Raw genomic sequence first — 25,599 nt, 5'->3', positions numbered from 1 at the left:
GATGGTTGTTGTCCTTGATGATCTTTATGGCCTTCCTGTGACATTGGGTGGTGTAGGTGTCCTGGAGGGCAGGTAGTTTGCCCCCCCGGTGATGCGTTGTGCAGACCTCACTACCCTCTGGAGAGCCTTACGGTTGTGGGCGAAGCAGTTGCCATACCAGTCGGTGATACAGCCCGACAGGATGCTCTCGATTGTGCATCTGTAGACGTTTGTGAGTGCTTTTGGTGACAAGCCGAATTTCTTCAGCCTCCTAGGGTTGAAGAGGTGCTGCTGCGCCTTCTTCACAACGCTGTCTGTGTGGGTGGACCAATTCAGTTTGTCTGTGATGTGTACGACGAGGAACTTGAAACTTACTACCCTCTCCACTACTGTCCCGTCGATGTGAATAGGGGGGTGCTCCCTCTGCTGTTTCCTGAAGTCCACAATAATCTCCTTTGTTTTGTTGACATTGAGTGTAAGGTTATTTTCCTGACACCACACTCATAGGGCCCTCACCTCCTCCCTGTAGGCTGTCTCGTCGTAGTTGGTAATCAAGCCTACCACTGTAGTGTCGTCTGCAAACTTGATGATTGAGTTGGAGGCGTGCATGGCCACGCAGTCGTGGGTGAACAGGGAGTACAGGAGAGGGCTCAGAACGCACCCTTGTGGGGCCCCAGTGTTGAGGATCAGCGGGGTGAAGATGTTGTTACCTACCCTCACCACCTGGTGGCGGCCCATCAGGAAGTCCAGTACCCAGTTGCACAGGGCAGGGTTGAGACCCAGCAGAGCTGTAGTCGATGAACAGCATTCTCACATAGGTATTCCTCTTGTCCAGATGGGTTAGGGCAGTGTGCAGTGTGCTTGCGATTGCGTCGTCTGTGGACCTATTGATAAGCAAATTGGAGTGGGTCTAGGGTGTCAGGTAGGGTGGCGGGGATATGGTCCTTGACTAGTCTCCCAAAGCACTTCATGATGACGGAAGTGAGTGCTACAGGGCGGTAGTTGTTTAGCTCAGTTACCTTAGCTTTCTTGGGAACAGGAACAATGGTGGCCCTCTTGAAGCATGTCGGAACAGCAGACTGGGATAAGGATTGATTGAATATGTCTGCAAAACACACCAGCCAGCTGGTCTGCGCATGCTCTGAGGACGTGGCTTGGGATGCTGTCTGGGTCTGCAGCCTTGCGAGGGTTAACACGTTTAAATGTTTTTCTCACGTCGGCTGCAGTGAAGGAGAGCCCGCAGGTTTTGGTAGCGGGCCTTGTCAGTGGCACTGTATTGTCCTCAAAGCGAGCAAAAAAGTTAGTTAGTGTGTCTGGGAGCAAGACATCCTGGTCCGCGACTGGGCTGGTTTTCTTTTTGTAATTCGTGATTGACTGTAGACCCTGCCACATACCTCTTGTGTCTGAGCCGTTGAATTGCGACTCTACTTTGTCTCTATACTGACACTTAGCTTGTTTGATAGCCTTGCGGAGGGAATAGCTACACTGTTTGTATTCGGTCATGTTTCCGGTCACCTTGCCCTGTATAAAAGCAGTGGTTTGCGCTTTCAGTTTAGTGCGAATGCTGCCATCAATCCACGGTTTCTGGTTTGGGAATGTTTTAATCGTTGCGGTGGGTATAACATCGCCGATGCACTTTCTAATGAACTCGCTCCCCGAATCAGTGTATTCTTCAGTGTTGTTGTTGGATGCAATGCGGAACATATTGTCACGGCTTTCTTCCTGGGAAGGAGAGGCGGACCAAAACGCAGTGTGGTTGTAGTTCATGGTTCTTTAATAAGAAAACTAAAAACATGAACAAACTACAAAACAATAAACGTGAAAACCGTAACAGTCCTAACTGGTGCATAAAACACAAAGACAGGAAACAATCACCCACAAAATACCCAAAGAATATGGCTGCCTAAATATGGTTCCCAATCAGAGACAACAATAAACACCTGCCTCTGATTGAGAACCAATCTAGGCAACCATAGACTTACCTAGACACCTAAAGTGAACACAACCCCATAAATCTACAAAAAACCCTAGACAAGACAAAACACATAAATCACCCATATCACACCCTGGCCTAACCAAAATAATAAAGAAAACAAAGATAACTAAGGCCAGGGCGTGACAGATATCCCAAATCCACGTGATGGAAGCAGTCTTGAAGCGTGGAATCAGATTGGTTGGACCAGCGTTGAACAGACCTGAGCGCGGGTGATCCCTGTTTTAGTTTCTGTCTGTAGGCTGGAAGCATGTCGTGGTCAGCTTTTCCGAAAAGAGGGTGGGGGAGGGCCGTATATGCGTCGCGGAGGTTAGAATAATAATGATCCAGGGTTTTACCAGCCCTGGTAGCACAATCGATATGCTGATAGAATTTCGGGAGTCTTGTTTTCAGATTAGCCTTTCCAGTTTACATAGAGTCAAATAAAGTTTGTTCAGGGCCATCGATGTGTCTGCTTGGGGGGGGAATATACAGTGGGGCAAAAAAGTATTTAGTTAGCCACGAATTGTGCAAGTTCTCCCACTTAAAAAGATGAGAGAGGCCTGTAATTTTCATCATAGGTACACTTCAACTATGACAGACAAAATGAGAAAAAAAATCCAGAAAATCACATTGTAGGATTTTTAATGAATTTATTTGCAAATTATGGTGGAAAATAAGTATTTGGTCACTTACAAATAAGCAAGATTTCTGGCTCTCACAGACCTGTAACTTCTTCATTAAGAGGCTCCTCTGTCCTCCACTCGTTACCTGTATTAATGGCTCCTGTTTGAACTTGTTATCAGTATCTGTCTGTCTGCCTGTCTGCCCGCCCTTCCATCTGTCCAAGGCCTTGTGTGTCTGTGTTTTTGCAGTGTCAGTGTTTTTGTCTGAGTCACTGTGTCTGTGTTATTATCTGAGAGACCTATAGTGTCCCTCTCCCCTCTGCCCCCCCTGGCTTTAATTACACTGTTCGGATAATGAGTCAAATCCAATCAGACTTGTCTCTCTCTCTCTCCTCCACTCTTCATTAGTATGTTGGTCCCATTATGGAGCCACCAGTCTGATCCTTACTAACACCAGCCGCCCTGGACTGGCATGACACCTCCCTCACCCGCCTGGTGTGTGTGTGTGTGTGTGCGTGCGTATTTGAAAGGTCAAGGGTACTTTCGTGTATATTTAAGTGTGTTTTCTTTGTACATTGTTCTGTACTAACATGTTGTTTTGTCAGCTATACTGTATGTCTTTTCTTAATATATGTGGATAATGGACTTTAACTTAAATACTACTCTCCTCCACCAGCCTGTTAACTGTACACTCATTGTGTGTGAGTGCACATTAGACTATGTAAGTCATTGCTCACACTCTGTAGTGTAGCAATGTTTTTAATCCAACCTTTGTTACGTGGTTGCTGTGAGAGACGCTCCAATTCAAATAGTATAACTGTGCCTACAGAAAGAGATAAGTGACTGTGTGTTTGGCTGAAGAGGCCCAGAAACATCGATGGATTCCTGCAGAGTGAAGGACACATGTAGCCTGTAGCAGGCTGGCTTATCACATCAAACCCCCAGAAGAACCACATATTTACACATTCCCAGACACACACACACACGCATGCATGCACACACACACACGCACACACGCATGCATGCACACACACTCGGTGATAAAATCTGCTCTCCGTCGTCTTTTTAATCACACTTCCACATAATCAAAGGTCTATTGAACGACTACTAAACTACTTTACTGTATGTATCAGGGTTGTGGGGTGGTCCATTCCATTCCAATTCATGAACTGAAAAAGCCCCAAATAAAATAAAATGTTCAATCTAAGAATGTAATTTACTTCTTTATTGAGTTCAAATGGAATTCACCCTGATCTTAGCAAGTCAAACTCTCAATCAGAATGACGCTATGACAGAAACAGACAGGATGAGAGAGGATACGGAACAGGAAGTTGTAGTCTGTTTTTTTGGTAGAATATGAACGTTTATATGTTTCTATATATATATTTGATGTGGCCACCCAGTGTGGTTTAATGTCACTTTTCCATTCTGTTCTGTATAATGTGTACAGTGTGATGAGGGGAATGGGGTCTGGACTCCTGCGGTCTGGCTCAGTTCTGCTCTCCTGATCACCACCGTGTAATGATCTAATCACTGGCCAGCTGTATGGAGATGTGTACTTACACCACAGGGATCCTATACTGAACTACACACTCGTCCTACTGTGTCAGAGGTGTGTGTGGGGGGGGGGGGTTTACTGTGTGTGTGTGTGTGTGTGTGTGTGTGTCTATGTGTGTGTGTGGGGGGGGGTTACTGTGTGTGTGTATGTGTGTGTGTGTGTGTGTGCGTGCGTGCGTGTGTGTCTATGTGTGTGTAGTGGTGGAAAAAGTACCCAATTTCCATTGTCATACTTGAGTAGAAGTAAAGTTATGTTATAGTTGTTTTTACAATCGCCAGGACCATTTCTCAATACTTAGGTCACTTTTTCAAAACTCTTCACACAGTGAACACAACAGCCTTGGTTTTTGCTTTGGCACAAAATGCATTCAATGACTACATATTTCAAATGTCATTCATTCTTTGCTCACACAACCACCACCAAAACTCTATGTACCTACAGGCCAATTTGCACATGTTTACATACTCTTTTCAAAACTGTTAAACTTAAGATCAAAACCTAACATAACACAACATTTAATAAGACAGCAATTTGCTACATTTCTACAGTATTACCGTATTGAAATATATTCCAAATCTAAAACATGAAATACTATCAAAACCATTAGACCAACCACAGCTGATTCCCATTGTAGCTGAACACCTACCCAGGTGTTAGTCTTTCAATTTCATTACCATCCATACAGAAGAGAACATCTTATGAATAATTATGTACTGCAATATAAACAGGGATCCAGCAAGATATAGAGAAGTGGCTGACAGGAAGAAGAGTGGCTGGGAGAGGGAGAGGGAGAGTATGCGAAGTGGAAGAAGACTGAGAGGGAGATCAAGAGCTGTAGTCTCAGATGAGATTAGGGCCACTATAATTGATCATGTAATAAATCATGATCATCATCTTACTCTCCACTCCTCAACCCCATAGAGGAATTATTTTCCTCGTGAAGGTGGAAGGTTTATGACCACCATCCACATGATCAGATGGTGTATATACAAATAGTTATATTTTGGAATCTCTCAATGCCAAAAAATGACAGAAAACATATTGAAGCATATTGCATGATGTCTGATTCATTCCTGTAACATATACTGCAGTGAATTCTAAACAGTAGAGAGGTGTCATTCTTGTTTTGTAAAGAAACGTAACTAACGAAAACATTGTGTAATGCTACCTGTTGTTAGTGTTTTTTAGGTCATTGTTTTATGAGCGACAGTGTGCTTGCTGGGTGACAACCTTTGCTAGTGTTATGGAAGAATGAGTTGATTTGAGACATGTATGAAGTATTTTGGTAGTTTTAGTTCATTTTGGATATGAAATTAACTGCTGTGCAAAGCTGAAAGTTGGTTAGGAGAACTGTGTGAAGAGAAAAAGTGTCTTCAGTATTGACAAATGTGTCCTAGCGATTGTAAAAAACTGTAATTGTAAATGACTCAAGTAAAAGTGAAAGTCACCCAGTAAAATACTACTTGAGTAAAGGTCTAAAAGTATTTGGTTTTAAATATACATAAGTATCAAAAGTAAATGTAATTGCTAAAATATACATAAGTATCAAAAGTAAAAGTATAAATAATTTCTAATTCCGTATATTAGGCAAACCAGGCGGAACGATTTTCTGTTCTTTTTATTTACGGATGTTCAGGGGCTTCAACACTCAGACATCACTTACATATGAAGCCTTTGTGTTTAGTGAGTCTGCCAAATCAGAAGCAGTAGGCATGACCGGGGATGTTCTCTTGATAAATGTGTGAATTAGACCATTTTCCTGTCCTGCTAAGCATTCAAAATGTAACGAGTACTTTTTGGGTGTCAGGGAAAATGTATGGAGTAAAAATATATTTTCTTTAGGAATGTAGTGGAGTAAAAGTAACATTTGTGCAGAATATAAATAGTAAAGTAAAGTACAGATTCCCCGCACTGTGTGTGTGTCTGTCTCTCTGACTGTGTGTGTGTGTGTGTGTGTCTGTCTCTCTGACTGTGTGTGTGTGTGTGTGTGTGTGTGTGTGTGTGTGTGTGTGTGTGTGTGTGTGTGTGTGTGTGTGTGTGTGTGTATGTGTGTGTGTGTGTTTGCATGTGTCTGTCTCTCTGACTGTGTGTGTGTGTGTGTGTGTGTGTGTGTGTGTGTGTGTGTGTGTGTGTGTGTGTGTGTGTGTGTGTGCATGTGTCTGTCTCTCTGACTGTGTGTGTGTGTGTGTGTGTGTGTGTGTGTGTGCATGTGTCTGTCTCTCTGACTGTGTGTGCGTGGGCGAATATGCATGCATTTATTAGAATGTTTGTGATCGAGAGAGAGAGAGAGAGTGAGAGAGTGTGAAACATCTGTGTTCCTAATATGAATGTGTTTTTGCCGTCTTTGTCTGGTTGTGTTTTTATAAGGCCGTTACGAAGAAATATTATGCTGCTGAGGCATAAAGGATTTAAAATAAATTTGATCTGGCTATTCAGCCTTAATGTCCTTAGTTACACACTGACACAACATTACCCAAGTAATGCAGCTGCATGAATGCCATTTAGAAATATGAGCTAGTCTCAATGCAGTGAGTCATGTAGCTGCAGCTACACAGCATCTCTGGAAATGACTGACATTGACGTTGACCCTTACGGGCACATTTCCTGAATGGATAGACTGAAATCTAATTCACCCAGAACCTCATCATCAACTGCCAAGGAAAACAGGCCTGTTCTGTTCTGTGTGTTCCAGCACTGAGAGATGAGAGAAGAGACAGTGTCTCCTAGTCTAGTCTCTAATACAGCCTGTTTATATGCTTTATTCAGTCATTTTTCATTCATTTTAATTAATTATATCAATAAGCCAGCATAGAACCCAGCTTTTCGGCGTCCTGCCTTTCTCAACTGCTAATACAGTCTGGTCAGGGGAGTATAAGAGGGCTAAGTAGGTGAGGAGAGCAGCAGCTTTTTAAAGTTCTCTTGTCAAATCTGGTTGGTTGGAGATAGCTAGCTTTGACTCTGAGGTAAACTGAGAAAATGGCACCGATCAAAGAAAGGGGCATACTTAATGTGTAAAATGTTCCCTCTGTTGATTCAAGGTCGTAAAGAGCCTATCACTACCTATCATTCTGTTTTCAGTACCGTGGACTGTTCCCTCCCATAGACTTTGCAGTCACTCTGATGTAGCGCAATGCATTGCTAGCTCCATTGGTTATTCTAGTCTGTCTGATGTAGAACAAACCATAGCCAGACTCCAATTGTTATTGCTCTCCAAATGCATTTATATAGACGTATTCTCATCATACTCCTTCAGCACCATGGACAGCAGTTATGTGTCTAGCTGGCAGTGGAAAGCTCCACTCATATGTACTGGCTGTCCTTCATCACCAAGGAGAGCTCCCCTGCCAACTCGTCCCTCTGCCTCTGAGCTCTGACTGTTAGTCCACTAGGTAAGCTCCAAAATGATTCACTTTGGTATAGAAGCATTGAAATTCGCGCTTAACAAAACCTGATATAGTCACAAAAATGCAACAATCTCAACAATGATGATAATCCATCAGAAATCCCAGTAAAATGTTGATACTCTCACTTTCAAAGTGGTGTGTTAAATACAAAGCTTGTGTGCATTAATAAATAATATGAAAAGAGTAATGGGTGAATGGGCAATGGGACTTTGGCCGGGATTCAACCCATGTGCAGTTAAATTCCTAATCTGGTCCTCAAACCATCACGGTCACCTAATAATCCCCAGTTTACAATTGGATCATTCATCCCCCTCCTCTCCCCTGTAACTATTCCCCAGGTCGTTGCTGCAAATGAGAACGTGTTCTCAGTCAACTTACCTGGTAAAATAACGAATAAATAAAAATAAAATAGCGCTAGACAGTCGACAATAGCGCTTGTCAGCTTGTAGTCCTAAAAAACGGAAATTAATGATAATTTTCTACCTCTGGTTCGTTTGCTATTCCTATTTGGGATAAGTGCTGAAAATAAGGTCAGAGGTTAACAGAGGCTTCTATGAGATGATAACAGTCAGTTAACATGACCGTTAGGAATTATAAAGCTTTTACGTTCTCAAAATAAGTCACTTGCTAATGAGTCGCTAACTGTCAGAGAACTTGAACTTCAGCTTTAATGGCAAGCATCTTCACGTCACTACGCCGACCATGCAAACTAGTCTACGCTACACTAGTCCGCCTAAAAGCTAGTTAGCTTTCTGCTTACCAGCTCGAACAAAAATGCAAGGATGGTAGATTGTTTTGCTCCAGGCTGCAACCATATCTCCTCAGCGGGAAGGTGCTCATTTTATCAGTTCCCCAACGATGTCTAGAGGAGACTTTGGGTCCGTCTGATAAGGTAACCTACGCCGTTTAGCTCGATGTCAAAAGCACACGACCTGAGGTGTAGTTTTATATTTTTACATGTTAGCACATCGTTAGCTTTTTGCTTGTTTTGATTACATAAACTTCACAAGAAGTTATGTTAGCTGATGAAGATTATCTCATAGAATAACACGTATCAGATCTCCTAAGCCTGTGTTTACCACAGACCTTATTTTCAGCGTTTATCCTGAATCCCTCCTCCAAAAACATTCATTTCCCCATAAGCTTTGGCCAGCGAGCCATGACAGTGTTAGCCTGCATTAGTGCCTACAAAAAGACACTATTACTATTGCTCTCTATGAGCCTTTTAAAGGCATTTTCCCAGATGTTAGCAGAGATCAAATTCACAGGAAACACTACGCATGACGGCTCAAGCATAAATGATCTTTAAAAGTCTGCTATAGTGCTGTAACACGGCTCAGATTAATTCCAGACCTTTGCCTTGTTAAGATGTAGTAGCAGTGGAAGGACCCAAACAGAGCAAACAGCACATGTTGCTGGAATCAGACCTGGTGTGTCATAGAGAGGCAAACATCAGAGCATATAAAAACTGGAACTATCCTTGGCACCATTGAAACATCAAGAGGTAGAATGAGACAGACTTGCTGGGGGAGACATTTTTTTCCACCTTTATTTAACTAGGTAGGCCAGTTAAGAACAAGTTCTCATTGACAAATGCGACCTGGCCAAGATAAAGCAAAGCAGTGCGCCAAAAACAACAACACAGAGTTACACATGGGATAAACAAAAGTACAGTCAATAACACAGTAGAAAAATCTATACACAGTGTGTGCAAATGGAGTAAGGCAATAAATAGGCCATAGTAGCAAAGTAATTACAATTTAGCAAATTAACACTGGAGTGATAGATGTGCAGATGATGATGAGCAAGTAGAAATACTGGTGTGCAAAATAAATAAAAACGTAAAGAAAAACAATATGGGGATGAGGTAAGTAGTTGGATGGGCTATTTACAGATGGGCTGTGTCTGGGAAGCCCTACAACTCTCTTAAGCTCTTTGAGTAGGAGAAGGGAGCTCACTGCTGGGGAACCAACAAGTACAATATGGTTTCTTGCAGCTTCGCTGCCTGAACCCCTAACAAGAAATTGTTACAGGTAAACTATGTTTCTAAATACGAGGGTCACCGGCCTCATCACATTTCTCATTTCATGATGGGCGTGAGAATGTCTGCTCACTGTTTTGCTGCTCCCAACTGTGATCTTTAAAAAAAGTATTTGGTGATGAAAGATTTATTTCAAGGCAGTCTCACGATCAAAACCCTTTATGGATTGGCTTGGCTACTTGTTGAATGCATTGGGCAGGATACAAACCCAGCTTTCATTGAGGGGAGGGGAGGCCATGCTTAGTATTTAATACGGGGTTCCCCAGCACAAAACAAGCACATCTCTTGTTCTGTATGTAGCTGTCGACTTCCAGTCGTTGAGCGAACACTAGTTCGGGATTGGCCCATACAACTACCACAAGCTTCCTTTTATATGTCACACAGAGACAAACAATTGAAATCTTGTCCATGAGTTCATCTCAATCTCACAGTATCACTTTATATGAGGACTGATGGCAAATTTGAGCAAATTATGATCATTTGTGTGTCCAAACATGAATATTGAATTACATTTAAATGAATGCGTTTCTGGGTGGTATATAGTACAATGTCCCCCAAAATTATTTTCTTACATTTCAAATGATCCATATTTCTCCATCATGTTTTCCACATGTTCAGACTACAATTTCAGATATGTGACAATTTGAGTGCAGCTTTTTATTACAATTAAAGGCATTATTTTATAGGCGTTCTTTAGTCTGAATATTGATTAATTTACCACAAGGAGCATGAAATATTGTTTAATCAATGTATATAGTCTTTTGACATCAATTCAATGATATTTTTCACCAAATAATGTTTTTTAATTAAACACTTATTTACCATATTCTAACTCTATAGTACCTTTTTCTGGCAATTTAACCCACCCTGTTGAGCACATTTGAACAACATTCTTGCTGTTTAGCCTTTTTGCATTTTATCCCCTATCTTTGGTGACTGATTTCAAGTTTTTGCAGCTCTCAGAGTGGGCAAGGTTAGAGAGCCACAGGTCTGAACTGCAGCAACCCAAATATTCACATACATTGATGGAGGAAGGCTGGGAGAGTTGACCAATCATGTTCAAGTGAAGGTTTTTTCATTTGCACTTTTAAACACACTGTCAAGACATACCAGCCGGGTGAGAAAACAGCAAATGCAGGGCCACATAGATCCAACTCAGGGGAAGCAACGACCCAAAATGAAATGCTGGCAAGTGCATTTTCACCATTGACCTTTATGGGGCACAACATGCAGGCCCAAGGCTTTGATGAATGGCACTATATCAGGTTTTGTTCAATGCGGAACAATTATACAAGCACCTCAATTGTCATTCTTCATGCCAAATTTAACAATATGGTATTTTTTTGGAGCTTATCTACTGGACCTTGTGGAGGACATGCCAAGGCTGCAGCCATTTTGTGGTGAGCTGAGTAGGACTGAATTTGTTGAAGGTCTGAATGCAGAGGCCGCTAGAAAGCCTACTTGTGCAGATGAAGAGAGATGGAGAGGGGGATAGAGGAGAGGGAGAGAGAGATGGAGAGGGGGATGAGGGAGAGAGAGATGGAGTGGATGAAGAGTGTCTCTCTCTGAGTATGTCTGTGGCCCTCTCAGCCCTGGCACAGCGATTAACCCCCGCTACCCTGGCTGCCCCCTCTCTCTGTCCGCCGCGCCAGCTCTCTCTCTCCTAGCTGCCCTCTTAGCCCTGGCACAGCGATTAACCCTGGCTGCCCCCTCTCTCTGTCCGCCGCGCCAGCTCTCTCTCTCCTAGCTGCCCTCTCAGCCCTGGCACAGCGATTAACCCTGGCTGCCCCCTCTCTCTGTCCGCCGCGCCAGCTCTCTCTCTCCTAGCTGCCCTCTCAGCCCTGGCACAGCGATTAACCCTGGCTGCCCCCTCTCTCTGTCCGCCGCGCCAGCTCTCTCTCTCCTAGCTGCCCTCTCAGCCCTGGCACAGCGATTAACCCTGGCTGCCCCCTCTCTCTGTCCGCCGCGCCAGCTCTCTCTCTCCTAGCTTCCCTCTCAGCCCTGGCACAGCGATTAACCCCCGCTACCCTGGCTGCCCCCTCTCTCTGTCCGCCGTGCCAGCTCTCTCTCTCCTAGCTGCCCTCTCAGCCCTGGCACAGCGATTAACCCCCGCTACCCTGGCTGCCCCCTCTCTCTGTCCGCCGTGCCAGCTCTCTCTCTCCTAGCTGCCCTCTCAGCCCTGGCACAGCGATTAACCCCCGCTACCCTGGCTGCCCCCTCTCTCTGTCCGCCGTGCCAGCTCTCTCTCTCCTAGCTGCCCTCTCAGCCCTGGCACAGCGATTAACCCCCGCTACCCTGGCTGCCCCCTCTCTCTGTCCGCCGCGCCAGCTCTCTCTCTCCTAGCTGCCCTCTCAGCGCTGGCACAGCGATTAACCCTGGCTGGCCACTCTCTCTGTCCGCCGCGCCAGCTCTCTCTCTCCTAAGCTGCCCTCTCAGCCCTGGCACAGCGATTAACCCCCGCTACCCTGGCTGCCCCCTCTCTCTGTCCGCCGCGCCAGCTCTCTCTCTCCTAGCTGCCCTCTCAGCCCTGGCACAGCGATTAACCCCCGCTACCCTGGCTGCCCCCTCTCTCTGTCCGCCGTGCCAGCTCTCTCTCTCCTAGCTGCCCTCTCAGCCCTGGCACAGCGATTAACCCCCGCTACCCTGGCTGCCACCTCTCTCTGTCCGCCGTGCCAGCTCTCTCTCTCCTAGCTGCCCTCTCAGCCCTGGCACAGCGATTAACCCCCGCTACCCTGGCTGCCCCCTCTCTCTGTCCGCCGTGCCAGCTCTCTCTCTCCTAGCTGCCCTCTCAGCCCTGGCACAGCGATTAACCCCCGCTACCCTGGCTGCCCCCTCTCTCTGTCCGCCGTGCCAGCTCTCTCTCTCTTAGCTGCCCTCTCAGCCCTGGCACAGCGATTAACCCCCGCTACCCTGGCTGCCCCCTCTCTCTGTCCGCCGCGCCAGCTCTCTCTCTCCTAGCTGCCCTCTCAGCCCTGGCACAGCGATTAACCCTGGCTGCCCCCTCTCTCTGTCCGCCGCGCCAGCTCTCTCTCTCCTAGCTGCCCTCTCAGCCCAGGCACAGCGATTAACCCCCGCTACCCTGGCTGCCCCCTCTCTCTGTCCGCCGCGCCAGCTCTCTCTCTTCTAGCTGCCCTCTCAGCCCTGGCACAGCGATTAACCCCCGCTACCCTGGCTGCCCCCTCTCTCTGTCCACCGCGCCAGCTCTCTCTCTCCTAGCTGCCCTCTCAGCCCTGGCACAGCGATTAACCCCCGCTACCCTGGCTGCCCCCTCTCTCTGTCCGTCGCACCAGCTCTCTCGCTCCTAGCTGCCCTCTCAGTCTTCTGATTGCATGGAGTGGGCGTACAAATGCCAAACAAACAGATGACACAGGTGGGGGGAGGGAGCCTAGGGGAATGCCAGCCCTCGTACAGAGAGGCCCTGCCTGAGGCGAGGGTGAGATTCTCTCTCCCTCTCTTAGGCCCTCTTCTCTTCTCTGTTCAATGTATTTTCTTGTCTCCTCCTCTCCCTCCTCTCCCTCCCTCATTCCCCCTCTCCGTATGGAGGTGAGCCCTACTCAGGTGTAATGTTGACGTCGGCTGGAAGGCAGACATTCTATTTCAGAGCTGTGCGTCAGACGCGTGCGTGTCCGAGTGGTGGGGGTTGAGCTGCTAGCTGTGTGTGTGGGAGTCTGTTAATGGAACAAGCCAGAAAGTTTAACAGTTTGCCTCTCAAAGTGGGTAAATATCATGATTGGGAGAGCTGGGGTGTGTCTCAAATGGCACCCTATTCCATATTAAAAATAATGTGTGTACTATAGGGAATAGGGTGCCATTTGGGAGGCAGGTCTGGTCTGGAAGTGCTCTTTTAGGATCCAAGGTCCACTTGCACTCTCTGTCTATGAGGCTGGCTACACTGTTTTTAGTTGTGTCCTCTGTGAATTGAGATGATGGTCTCATTGTGTTTATGTTATATTCTAACTGCTATGCAAAAATACAAATTCTGCTCTTAGGCCCTGTCTTTCTGCTACTGTACATGATGACTAGCATTTTCTCTACCTAGTCATTTGCTTTATGCTGTTTCTGTTATTCTACAGAGAGTGGTATGTCTGCCATTTGTTTGTATGATTTCCCTCCTATTTCATACCATGCACTTACATTGTCAATAACACACCTTCTCTCTCTCTCTCTCTCTCTCCTCTGTCTCTCCCTCTCTCTCCTCTCTCTCTTTCTCTGCTGTAGCTCTGAGTCGGTCAGCGATGCCCTTCGGCCTGATGCGTAGAGAGCTGGCGTGCGAGGGATACCCCATCGAGCTGCGCTGCCCTGGCAGTGATGTCATCATGATTGAGACAGCCAACTACGGCCGCACGGACGACAAGATCTGTGACGCTGACCCCTTCCAAATGGAGAACGTGCAGTGTTACCTGCCTGACGCCTTCAAGATCATGTCACAGAGGTATGGTGGGAGGGTTGGGTGGATAGGTGTGTGTGTGTGTGTGTGTGTGTGTGTGTGTGTGTGTGTGTGTGTGTGTGTGTGTGTGTGTGTGTGTGTGTGTGTGTGTGTGTGTGTGTGTGTGTGTGTGTGTGTGTGTGTGTGTGTGTGTGTGTGTAAGATAAATAAGAAGACATAGGACACCCAGGGTGGGTGTGTCTTTCTGTCCTGCTTGTTTTTTTATCTTATGTTCTGTTAGTGTGTAAAGTCGAGTGCATGCAGTATGTGTGTAGTGAGATTTGTGTTTGTAGTGTGGCTGCCTGCAGCTGCACTCTGGCGGTGCTTAGCATCTGCCTCCTCATAGAGCTGATCTATGGCAGCCCTCTCCCTGCTATCCATCACACATGTAACGGAGGGAGAGGGTGCTACTGGTGAGATGGAGGGAAGCACAGAGGGAGAGAGAGATGGACAGGAGGAATGGTGTGGGGATGGAGGGATGGAGAGATGGAGAGATCTGAAGGGGATTGATGTAGGGATGGAGGGATGGAGGGAGGGATTGGGCTAGAGTGAACCACTGATGGGGAGATAAAGAGAGTGCAGCAGTGGCGTGGAGAGAAATGGAGAATGAACAAGAGAGAGAGCAGAAAGAGAGAAATAATGCTAAAGCTGGATAGAGGAGGACAGAGGAAGATAGAGGAGGACAGAGAAGGATAGAGCAGGACAAAGAAGTACAGAGGAGGATAGAGGTGGACAGAGGAGGATAGAAGACAGAGGAGGACAGACCAGGGCAGAGGAAGACAGAGGTGGACAGAGGAGGATAGAAGACAGAGGAGGACAGACCAGGGCAGAGGAAGACAGAGGAGGACAGAGGTGGACAGAGGAGGATAGAAGACAGAGGAGGACAGACCAGGACAGAGGAAGACAGAGGTGGATAGAAGACAGAGGAGGACCGACCAGGACAGAGGAAGACAGAGGAGGACAGAGGTGGATAGAAGACAGAGGAGGACAGAGGTGGATAGAAGACAGAGAGGGACAGAGGAAGATAGAAGACAGAGGAGGACAGAGGTGGATAGAAGACAGAGGAGGACAGAGGTGGATAGAAGACAGAGGAGAATAGAGGAGGACAGAGGATAGAGGAGGATAGGGGAGGACAGAGGATAGAGGAGGACAGAGGATAGAGGAGGACAGAGGAGGACAGAAGACAGAGGAGGACAGAAGACAGAGGAGGATAGAAGACAGAGGAGGACAGAGGTGGACAGAGGAGGACAGAGGAGGACAGAAGACAGAGGAGGATAGAGGAGGATAGAAGAAAGAGGAGGACAGAGGTGGATAGAGGAGGACAGATAAGGGGGGAATGTACTGAAAAGGGAAGTGTGTGTGCTGGGAGTGTGATTGTGTGAGGGAGCATACATTGAGCTGTGTGTGTGTGTGTGTGTGTGTGTGTGTGTGTGTGTCTTAGCAGCACTAGTCCCCCTCCCCCTCATTCTCTCACCTTTAATTGCTCACACTCACAAGCCATCGGGGGAGGGAGACTCTTACGGCACTCTTCCTCCCTCATCCCTCCATCGCCTCATCCCCTCAGGTCCAGCTGTCACATGATCTAGTCTAGTGTGAAATGACCCCCTTCCGACCCGTTCCCTCCGTCTTTAGCCCCAAGGACATTTTTCTGCCTCTTCTCTTTTGTCTCTTCTGTCATTCTCTCAATGACCTCATTCATTTTTTTCTCATCACTCTCTTCACTCTCCTCTGTCTAGTTTTATTTCTCTGTTCCCATGTTTCTCTCTCTCTCTCTCTCTCTCTCTCTCTCTCACTCTCAATTCAATTTCAATTCTATTTCAATTTCTACAGGATCGGTGGGTCCCCCGTGGGACGGTTGAGCTAACATAGGCTAATGCAATTAGCATGAGGTTGTAAGTAACAAGAACATTTCCCAGGACAGAGACATGTCTGATATTGGCAGAAAGTTTAGATTATTGTTAATCTAACTGCACTGTCCAATTTACAGTAGCTGTTACAGTGAAAGAATACCACACTATTGTTTGAGGAGAGTGCACAGTTATGAACTTGAAAAGTTATTAATAAACCAATTAGGCACATTTGGGCAGTGTTGACACAACATTTTGACCAGAAATGCAATGGTTCATTGGATCAGTCTAAAACTTTGCGCATACACAAAATCTAAATTGCACCTGGGCTGGAATAATACATTATGGCCTTTCTCTTGCATTTCAAAGATTTCAAAAAGATTTCAAAAATACAAAAATGTTTTTAGCAGATCTAATGTGTTCTATTCTCCTACATTCATTTAACATTTCCACACACTTCAAAGTGTTTCCTTTCAAATGGTGTCAAGAATATGCATATCCTTGCTTCAGGTCCTGAGCTACAGGCAGTTAGATTTGGGTATGTCATTTTAGGCGAAAATGTACAAAAGGGGCGGATACTTGAGGGGCTTTATTTGGCATGGGAAACATATGTGTACATTGCCAAAGCAAGTGAAATAGTTTAAGTTTGAGTTTATTTTATTTTTACAGGGACAGTGCACATTAAACAACGTTTCAGTAAAAGTGTCGGTTTTAGCCAGCCGGCTAATTTTCAACCGCCGTCCCAGGGCAGGTTATTAAAAACAATTACAATATAGACAATCATTGAGCAGTGAGCACACGCAGAGCAACATAGGACAAGCAAGACATAGCATACAGACAGAGCAACATAGAACAAGCAAGACATAGCATACAGACAGAGCAACATAGAACAAGCAAGACATAGCATACAGACAGAGCAACATAGAACAAGCAAGACATAGCATACAGACAGAGCAACATAGAACAAGCAAGACATAGCATACAGACAGAGCAACATAGAACAAGCAAGACATAGCATACAGACAGAGCAACATAGAACAAGCAAGACATAGCATACAGACAGAGCAACATAGAACAAGCAAGACATAGCATACAGACAGAGCAACATAGAACAAGCAAGACATAGCATACAGACAGAGCAACATAGAACAAGCAAGACATAGCATACAGACAGAGCAACATAGATAATAAACAAAAGATAAATAAACAATACAAAATGAACAGTAAACATTACATTCAAATGTCATATTTATTTATACAGTGTTGTAATGATGTGCAAAAAGTACAAAAGGGAAAATAAATATAGGCCGTATTAACACTGGCGTTTGTTCTTCACTGGTTACCGTTTTCTTGTGGCACTGTGGAATTTCACCCAGTAGATATTGGAGTTTATCAAAATTGGGTTTGTTTTCAAATTCTTTGTGGATCTGTGTAATCTGAGGGAAATATGTGTCTCTAATATGGTCATACATTTGGCAGGAGGTTAGGAAGTGCAGCTCAATTTCCACCTCATTTTGTGGGCAGTGAGCACATGTCTTTTCTTGAGAGCCAGGTCTGCCTACGGCGGCCTTTCTCAATAGCAAGGCTATGTTCACTGAGTCTGTACATAGTCAATGATGTCCTTAATTTTGGGTCAGTCACAGTTGTCAGGTATTCTGCCACTGTGTACTCTCTGTTTAGGGCCAAATAGCATTCTAGTTTGCTCTGTTTTTTTGTTAATTCTTTCCAATGTGTCAAGTAATTATCTTTTTGTTTTCTCATGATTTGGTTGGGTCTAATTGTGTTGCTGTCCTGGGGCTCTGTGGGGTCTGTATGTGTTTCTGAACAGAGTCTTCACCAGGATCATCTCTCTGTAGGTGATGGCTTTGTTATGGAAGGTTTGGGAATTGTTTCCTTTTTAGGTGGTTGTAGAATTTAACATCTCTTTTCTGGAGATTTTAGATAATTAGTGGGTATCGGCCCAAATTCTACTCTGCGTACATTATTTGCTGTTTTGCGTTGTACATAGAGGATCTTTTTGCATAATTCTGCATGCAGAGTTTCAATTTGGTGTTTGTCCCATTTTGTGAATTCTTGGTTGGTGAGCGGACCCCAGACCTCACAACCATAAAGGGCAATGGGTTCTATAACTGATTCAAGTATTTTTAGCCAGATCCTAATTTGTATGTTGAATTTTGTGTTCCTTTTTAATGTTCTCTCTCTCCCCTCACTCACTCTCTCTTTCTCGCTCTTTCTTTCTATCTCTCTCTCTATCTCTCTCTCTTGCTCTTTCTCTCTCTCTCTCTTGCTCTTTCTCTCTCTCTCTCTTGCTCTTTCTCTCTCTCTCTCTTGCTCTTTCTCTCTCTCTTGCTCTTTCTCTCTTTTTCTCTCTCACTCTTTCTTTCTATCTCTCTCTTTCTTTCTATCTCTCTCTCTCACTCTTTCTCTCTCTCTATATATATATATATCTCTCTATATATCTCTCTCTCTCTCTCTCTCTCTCTCCCCCCCCCCCCTCTCTCTCTCTCCCCCTCTCTCTCTCTGTGGGACAGATGTAATAACCGTACCCAGTGTGTGGTGGTGGCAGGGTCCGATGTGTTCCCAGACCCCTGCCCAGGGACCTACAAGTACCTGGAGATACAGTACGAGTGTGTCCCCTACAGTGAGTACCCAGACCCCCCATCACCCACCCCCCTCACCCCCTTCCCCACCCCCCATCCCCATCCCCCTTCTCCCCAACCTAACCCCTCTCAGCCCTCTCAGCAACTGACTGTCATTCACACCAACACACACGCAGACTCGCTCTCTCAGACACTCAGCCACACACACAAACAGACAGACCAAGACCAGACCAGACAGACACACATTGCTCTCTCGCTCTTGCTCTCTCTCTCTCTTACACACACACACACACCTGCAAACAAACACACCTACACACACACACACACACACACACACACACACACACACACAGCACTAAACCCTTTTTCTCCATCGACAGTGCAACGCTCCAGAGGCTGAGAGAGATTTTCACACGGGGAAGGTGCTCCACAAACACCATGGCAGATAAGCACTTCATACAGCAGTACAGCGAGGGGTCAGCCTTTATTGCCGATCATAGCGGTAACACACACCACCACACTCACACACACGTTGACCCCTGGGCCTGATAGCTTGCTTTATCTGGTGCCAAACATCTTAGTGGTCCCTCTGATCTCCAAGAACAGTGAACATTGTCCACAGTGAGACTGGGAGGCAGGAGACTGTGTCTGTGTCATCATGCCACAATGTTAACACAAACAGCAAAGGGCTTATTTTAGACCACATGACCCTGAAGATGTGCACATTTCAATATCCCCATGGTAACTGGCTGCCGGCTCCCTCGGGTGCTGCTCACATCTCCGTGGCAGGTGTGACACACACACACACACGCACGTACACACACATTACGCACACGCTCTGTTGCTCATACACACACACAAACACAAGTACAAACACACACACACACACACATACACAAACACACGCAGAAACACACACCCACATCACACACTGTCTCTCACACACTCTCAATCACACCCTAAAGCATGCACACACACAAGAACACAAGAACACAGGCAGACAGGGTGAGGATTCTGGTGTTGTGTGGAGCCTCAGTCATGTGAAAATCTCTGCTCAGACAGTGTCCCCTCCTCCTCATGTAGTATTACTCTCAGCATTGATCCTCTCACTGTGCAGGAGTATTCCAGGGGGCTGCCGCCTCATCCCCCCTCCACTGGGAAGAGACAGAAGTGTGGTGTGTGTGTGTGTGTGGGGGGGGGGGGGGGGGGGGGGGTGTTGGTTGATGACTATGGGAGGGATGAAGGGAAGAGGTGGGTAAAATATACTCTGTGGGTGAATGTCTATGTTTTTTCCTTCAGGGAGCCGTGAGTACAGGAACTGAAGAAAGCAACACCGACATCAACAACTCCCTGACCTCTTCTCTGAATTCTCACACTCCTCTCTTCCTCTCAACATATCTCCATGTCAATATCACCTTTTTTCATCTCTCCTTCCTTGTCAGCCTTCTCTCTCTTGGTTTCATGCCGTTCTTCTACAACTCTTTATATTCTACTCTTTATCCATTGCCACATTTCTTTCACTCTCTCCATTGATCTCATCTCTTTCCCTCCCTCTCTTTATCTTCCGATGTCGCTTTCTTTTCTCTTTGCAGGTTGTAGGAGTTGTCCCAACACTCCTCTATCACCTGTAGGAGTTGTCCCAACACTCCACTTTCAACTGTCCAAGTGCAACACAAAGTGCAGCATGGCCTCCAGGCCTCTAGAGGAGCTGTCCTACCTGGCTGGCTGTGCCCCCTTAAGATTATGATGAACTCTGACCCTCCTCTGCTCGGTGCTCACAGGCCCTCAGCTAACCTGCCTCTAGATATATACTGTAGTTCAGGGTTGAGTCCTGTTACCATCGCAACAGTAAAAGTTATAACTGTGACCTTTGCTGTTGGGGAAGGTTTTCTAGTCTGTGTTATCTTTCTTCTTCTCTCTCTCTTTTGCCCTGCAGCCTTTGGGTGAGATCATGTCCTCTTTCAGTCTCCTCTATCATCTCTCTCTCTGAATGTAGCCCTGAGATGTGAGTTGACTTGTTGTGGTGGTCAGGTTGGCTGGCCCCTTGTTGCTATGTTCTACTTTATGTGGTCTACTCTGGTGTTGTTTTGTTGTTAGGTGGTGATCTGGTCCTGGGTTGTAAATAAATAGTTTCCTCTTCCGTCCTCTCTTATTCTCTCTTATTCCAGACCAGACATTTCCCTCTGACTGCACACAGGAGCCAATTGAAAGTGATGATTAAATAGCTGCTGACTTGCATTTTTCCTATTCCCGTCTTCTATTAAAGAAGCTTGTTTATTGGATCTGAAGGAAGGAGGGTGGAGCGGGTTATGAGAAAATTGGAACCTGATCGCGTCGTGATGAAAAGTCTTGGCTGTCTGAAGTGAGAAAGACGAGCCAATTAGAACAGTCCTCCGTCAGTCTTCTCCTCTCCCTCAGGGATGGGCTGTGGGCCAGACCAGACTTGCAAACACACACACATACACGTTAGTTCTCCCCACCCGCGCCGCATTCCGCCGCACCACCCTACGTGTTGTCGGGCTCTGCCACCAGAATATAAATAGATCCTGAGTGAATTAGATTCAGTGTTACAGTCCTCCTCATCCCAAACCTAGTGGCAACTAACTGGGCTTCTATTAATTACCAGGAGAAGGTCATCTCATCCCAAACCTAGTGCCAACTAACTGGTCTTCTATTAATTACCAGGAGAAGGTCATCTCATCCCAAACCTAGTGGCAACTAACTGGTCTTCTATTAATTACCAGGAGAAGGTCATTTCATCCCAAACCTAATGACAACTAACTGGGCTTCTATTAATTACCAGGAGAAGGTCATCTCATCCCAAACCTAGTGACATCTAACTGGTCTTCTATTAATTACCAGGAGAAGGTCATCTCATCCCAAACCTAGTGGCAACTAACTGGGCTTCTATTAATTACCAGGAGAAGGTCATCTCATCCCAAACCTAGTGGCAACTAACTGGTCTTCTATTAATTACCAGGAGAAGGTCATTTCATCCCAAACCTAATGACAACTAACTGGGCTTCTATTAATTACCAGGAGAAGGTCATCTCATCCCAAACCTAGTGGCAACTAACTGGTCTTCTATTAATTACCAGGAGAAGGTCATCTCATCCCAAACCTAGTGACATCTAACTGGGCTTCTATTAATTACCAGGAGAAGGTCATCTCATCCCAAACCTAGTGACATCTAACTGGTATTCTATTAATTACCAGGAGAAGGTCATCTCATCCCAAACCTAGTGACATCTAACTGGGCTTCTATTAATTACCAGGAGAGGGGGGTACCATCCCTCCCGCTCTCTACCCCTCTCCCTCTGCAGAGATTAATTGAATTTGCTGCTGCTAATCGCTCTGGTAATGCCCCATCTTTCATGGCTCACTGGGAGTGCAGGGTGTTTTGGTGTCTTTATGGGTGACATATGTTTGTTTGTTTGGTTCTACTTAACGGGAGAGGGATAGGGGTTAGGGATAGAGGGAGGGTGTTTAAAGGGCCGCTGTTGGCAGCTGGCATGATGCGTGCAGGCATGACACGTGTGGGTGTGTGTGTGTGTGTGTGTGTGTGACAGGGTCCTCTGTGTGCGTGTCACACAGCGCTTTGTGTTACCAGCCACCTGAAACGTGGAGGTGACAGGCGAAGCAGCTGAGTCGACACAGCACTGTCAGATGAGCTCAGAAGAGGCGGCCAGTGTGTGTGTTTGTGTGTGTGTTAGTGTGTGTGTTAGGATGTGTGAGCATGCCAGCAGAACATAACAACAGCCAACAAGTCAAGTCATATCTCACAGTGCCAAAAACCCTGCAAGCCCTTACAGAGACATCACTTTGTCTTCACTGGGCAGAACAGAGCAAGACAAACTGTTGTGACACAGATTCACTCTGTCAAGTCTTGCTTCACAACTGGCTTCTATCAACACATACTGAGTGTACTGTATGAACTATACCTTATTATACCATACTATACTACACACTATATGTATTTCCAAGTTCACCACACATCATTAAACAACACTATGCTATACTATAATATACTATATATATATTTCCTGGAGTAAAAATCCAACACCACAGTAGATTCATATCATGTTGCCGAGCAAATCAATTCATTAAAAATCCTACAATGTGATTTTCTGGATTTTTTTTCTCATTTTGTCTGTCATAGTTGAAGTGTACCTATGATGAAAATTAAAGGCCTCTCATCTTTTTAAGTGGGAGAACTTGCACAATTGGTGGCTGACTAAATACTTTTTTGCCCCACTGTATCTACTCAATGAACCCTTCACATCGACTAGGTACTGGTACTTTATGTATATAGCCAAGTTATCGTTACTCATTGTGTATTTATTGGTAAATGTATTACTAGGTGTTATTCCTTTCCTATTAGTTCTCTATGTTCTTTCTCTCTGCGTTGTTGGGAAGGCCCATCTACAACTGTTCGTCTACAACTGCTGCTGACGAAGCCTGTAGGAACCCATGGAAATGTAGAGAGCTGAGTGCAGAGAGGAGAGTAGAACTCTACCTGTTCCTGCTCCCAGTAAATGTAGAGAGGAGAGTAGAACTCTACCTGTTCCTGCTCCCAGTAAATGTAGAGAGGAGAGTAGAACTCTACCTGTTCCTGCTCCCAGTAAATGTAGAGAGGAGAGTAGAACTCTACCTGTTCCTGCTCCCAGTAAATGTAGAGAGGAGAGTAGAACTCTACCTGTCCCTGCTCCCAGTAAATGTAGAGAGGAGAGTAGAACTCTACCTGTTCCTGCTCCCAGTAAATGTAGAGAGGAGAGTAGAACTCTACCTGTTCCTGCTCCCAGTAAATGTAGAGAGCAGAGAGGAGAGTAGAACTCTACCTGTTCCTGCTCCCAGTAAATGTAGAGAGCAGAGAGGAGAGTAGAACTCTACCTGTTCCTGCTCCCAGTAAACGTAGAGAGGAGAGTAGAACTCTACCTGTTCCTGCTCCCAGTAAATGTAGAGAGGAGAGTAGAACTCTACCTGTTCCTGCTCCCAGTAAATGTAGAGAGGAGAGAAGAACTCTACCTGTCCTGCTCCCAGTAAATGTAGAGGAGAGAAGAACTCTACCTGTTCCTGCTCCCAGAAAATGTAGAGGGGAAAGTAGAACTCTACCTGTTCCTGCTCCCAGTAAATGTAGAGAGGAGAGTAGAACTCTACCTGTTCCTGCTCCCAGTAAATGTAGAGAGGAGAGTAGAACTCTACCTGTCCTGCTCCCAGTAAATGTAGAGAGGAGAGTAGAACTCTACCTGTTCCTGCTCCCAGTAAATGTAGAGAGGAGAGTAGAACTCTACCTGTTCCTGCTCCCAGAAAATGTAGAGGGGAAAGTATAACTCTACCTGTTCCTGCTCCCAGTAAATGTAGAGAGGAGAGTAGAACTCTACCTGTTCCTGCTCCCAGTAAATGTAGAGAGGAGAGTAGAACTCTACCTGTTCCTGCTCCCAGTAAATGTAGAGAGGAGAGAGGAGAGTAGAACTCTACCTGTCCTGCTCCCAGTAAATGTAGAGAGGAGAGTAGAACTCTACCTGTTCCTGCTCCCAGTAAATGTAGAGAGGAGAGTAGAAATCTACCTGTCCTGCTCCCAGTAAATGTAGAGAGGAGAGTAGAACTCTACCTGTTCCTGCTCCCAGTAAATGTAGAGAGGAGAGTAGAACTCTACCTGTCCTGCTCCCAGTAAATGTAGAGAGGAGAGTAGAACTCTACCTGTCCTGCTCCCAGTAAATGTAGAGAGGAGAGTAGAACTCTACCTGTTCCTGCTCCCAGTAAATGTAGAGAGGAGAGTAGAACTCTACCTGTTCCTGCTCCCAGTAAATGTAGAGAGGAGAGTAGAACTCTACCTGTTCCTGCTCCCAGTAAATGTAGAGAGGAGAGTAGAACTCTACCTGTTCCTGCTCCCAGTAAATGTAGAGAGCAGAGATGAGAGTAGAACTCTACCTGTTCCTGCTCCCAGTAAATGTAGAGAGGAGAGTAGAACTCTACCTGTCCCTGCTCCCAGTAAATGTAGAGAGGAGAGAGGAGAGTAGAACTCTACCTGTTCCTGCTCCCAGTAAATGTAGAGAGCAGAGTGCAGAGAGGAGAGTAGAACTCTACCTGTTCCTGCTCCTAGTAAATGTAGAGAGGAGAGTAGAACTCTAACTGTTCCTGCTCCCAGTAAATGTAGAGAGGAGAGAGGAGAGTAGAACTCTACCTGTTCCTGCTCCCAGTAAATGTAGAGAGGAGAGTAGAACTCTACCTGTCCTGCTCCCAGTAAATGTAGAGGAGAGAAGAACTCTACCTGTTCCTGCTCCCAGAAAATGTAGAGGGGAAAGTAGAACTCTACCTGTTCCTGCTCCCAGTAAATGTAGAGAGGAGAGTAGAACTCTACCTGTTCCTGCTCCCAGTAAATGTAGAGAGGAGAGTAGAACTCTACCTGTCCTGCTCCCAGTAAATGTAGAGAGGAGAGTAGAACTCTACCTGTTCCTGCTCCCAGTAAATGTAGAGAGGAGAGTAGAACTCTACCTGTTCCTGCTCCCAGAAAATGTAGAGGGGAAAGTATAACTCTACCTGTTCCTGCTCCCAGTAAATGTAGAGAGGAGAGTAGAACTCTACCTGTTCCTGCTCCCAGTAAATGTAGAGAGGAGAGTAGAACTCTACCTGTTCCTGCTCCCAGTAAATGTAGAGAGGAGAGAGGAGAGTAGAACTCTACCTGTCCTGCTCCCAGTAAATGTAGAGAGGAGAGTAGAACTCTACCTGTTCCTGCTCCCAGTAAATGTAGAGAGGAGAGTAGAACTCTACCTGTCCTGCTCCCAGTAAATGTAGAGAGGAGAGTAGAACTCTACCTGTCCTGCTCCCAGTAAATGTAGAGAGGAGAGTAGAACTCTACCTGTTCCTGCTCCCAGTAAATGTAGAGAGGAGAGTAGAACTCTACCTGTTCCTGCTCCCAGTAAATGTAGAGAGGAGAGTAGAACTCTACCTGTTCCTGCTCCCAGTAAATGTAGAGAGGAGAGTAGAACTCTACCTGTTCCTGCTCCCAGTAAATGTAGAGAGCAGAGATGAGAGTAGAACTCTACCTGTTCCTGCTCCCAGTAAATGTAGAGAGGAGAGTAGAACTCTACCTGTCCCTGCTCCCAGTAAATGTAGAGAGGAGAGAGGAGAGTAGAACTCTACCTG

At 45.8% G+C, this 25,599-nt stretch overlaps 1 protein-coding gene across 2 annotated transcripts in view; it reads left to right on the top strand.

The window, feature by feature from the left end:
- Nucleotides 1-25,599, top strand: part of LOC110485210 (adhesion G protein-coupled receptor L1) — a 218,625-nt gene that overhangs the window by 124,456 nt on the left and 68,570 nt on the right. Inside the window, exons 1-3 of one of the 2 annotated variants that reach the window (XM_090197035.1) lie at nucleotides 8,126-8,431; nucleotides 13,799-14,012; nucleotides 18,385-18,494. In XM_090197035.1, the coding sequence (XP_090053161.1) occupies nucleotides 13,816-14,012; nucleotides 18,385-18,494 (307 nt within the window). In that variant the 5' untranslated portion in view covers nucleotides 8,126-8,431; nucleotides 13,799-13,815. Of the gene's footprint in view, nucleotides 1-8,125; nucleotides 8,432-13,798; nucleotides 14,013-18,384; nucleotides 18,495-25,599 lie in introns of those variants that run through there. The other variant, XM_090197034.1, reaches the window with a different exon arrangement.

This window comes from Oncorhynchus mykiss, chromosome 13 (genome assembly GCF_057628025.1).
Source record: "Oncorhynchus mykiss isolate SJ-2025 chromosome 13, ASM5762802v1, whole genome shotgun sequence".
Classification (NCBI taxonomy): Eukaryota; Metazoa; Chordata; class Actinopteri; order Salmoniformes; family Salmonidae; genus Oncorhynchus; species Oncorhynchus mykiss.
This window is presented reverse-complemented; position numbering and strand designations above follow the sequence as displayed.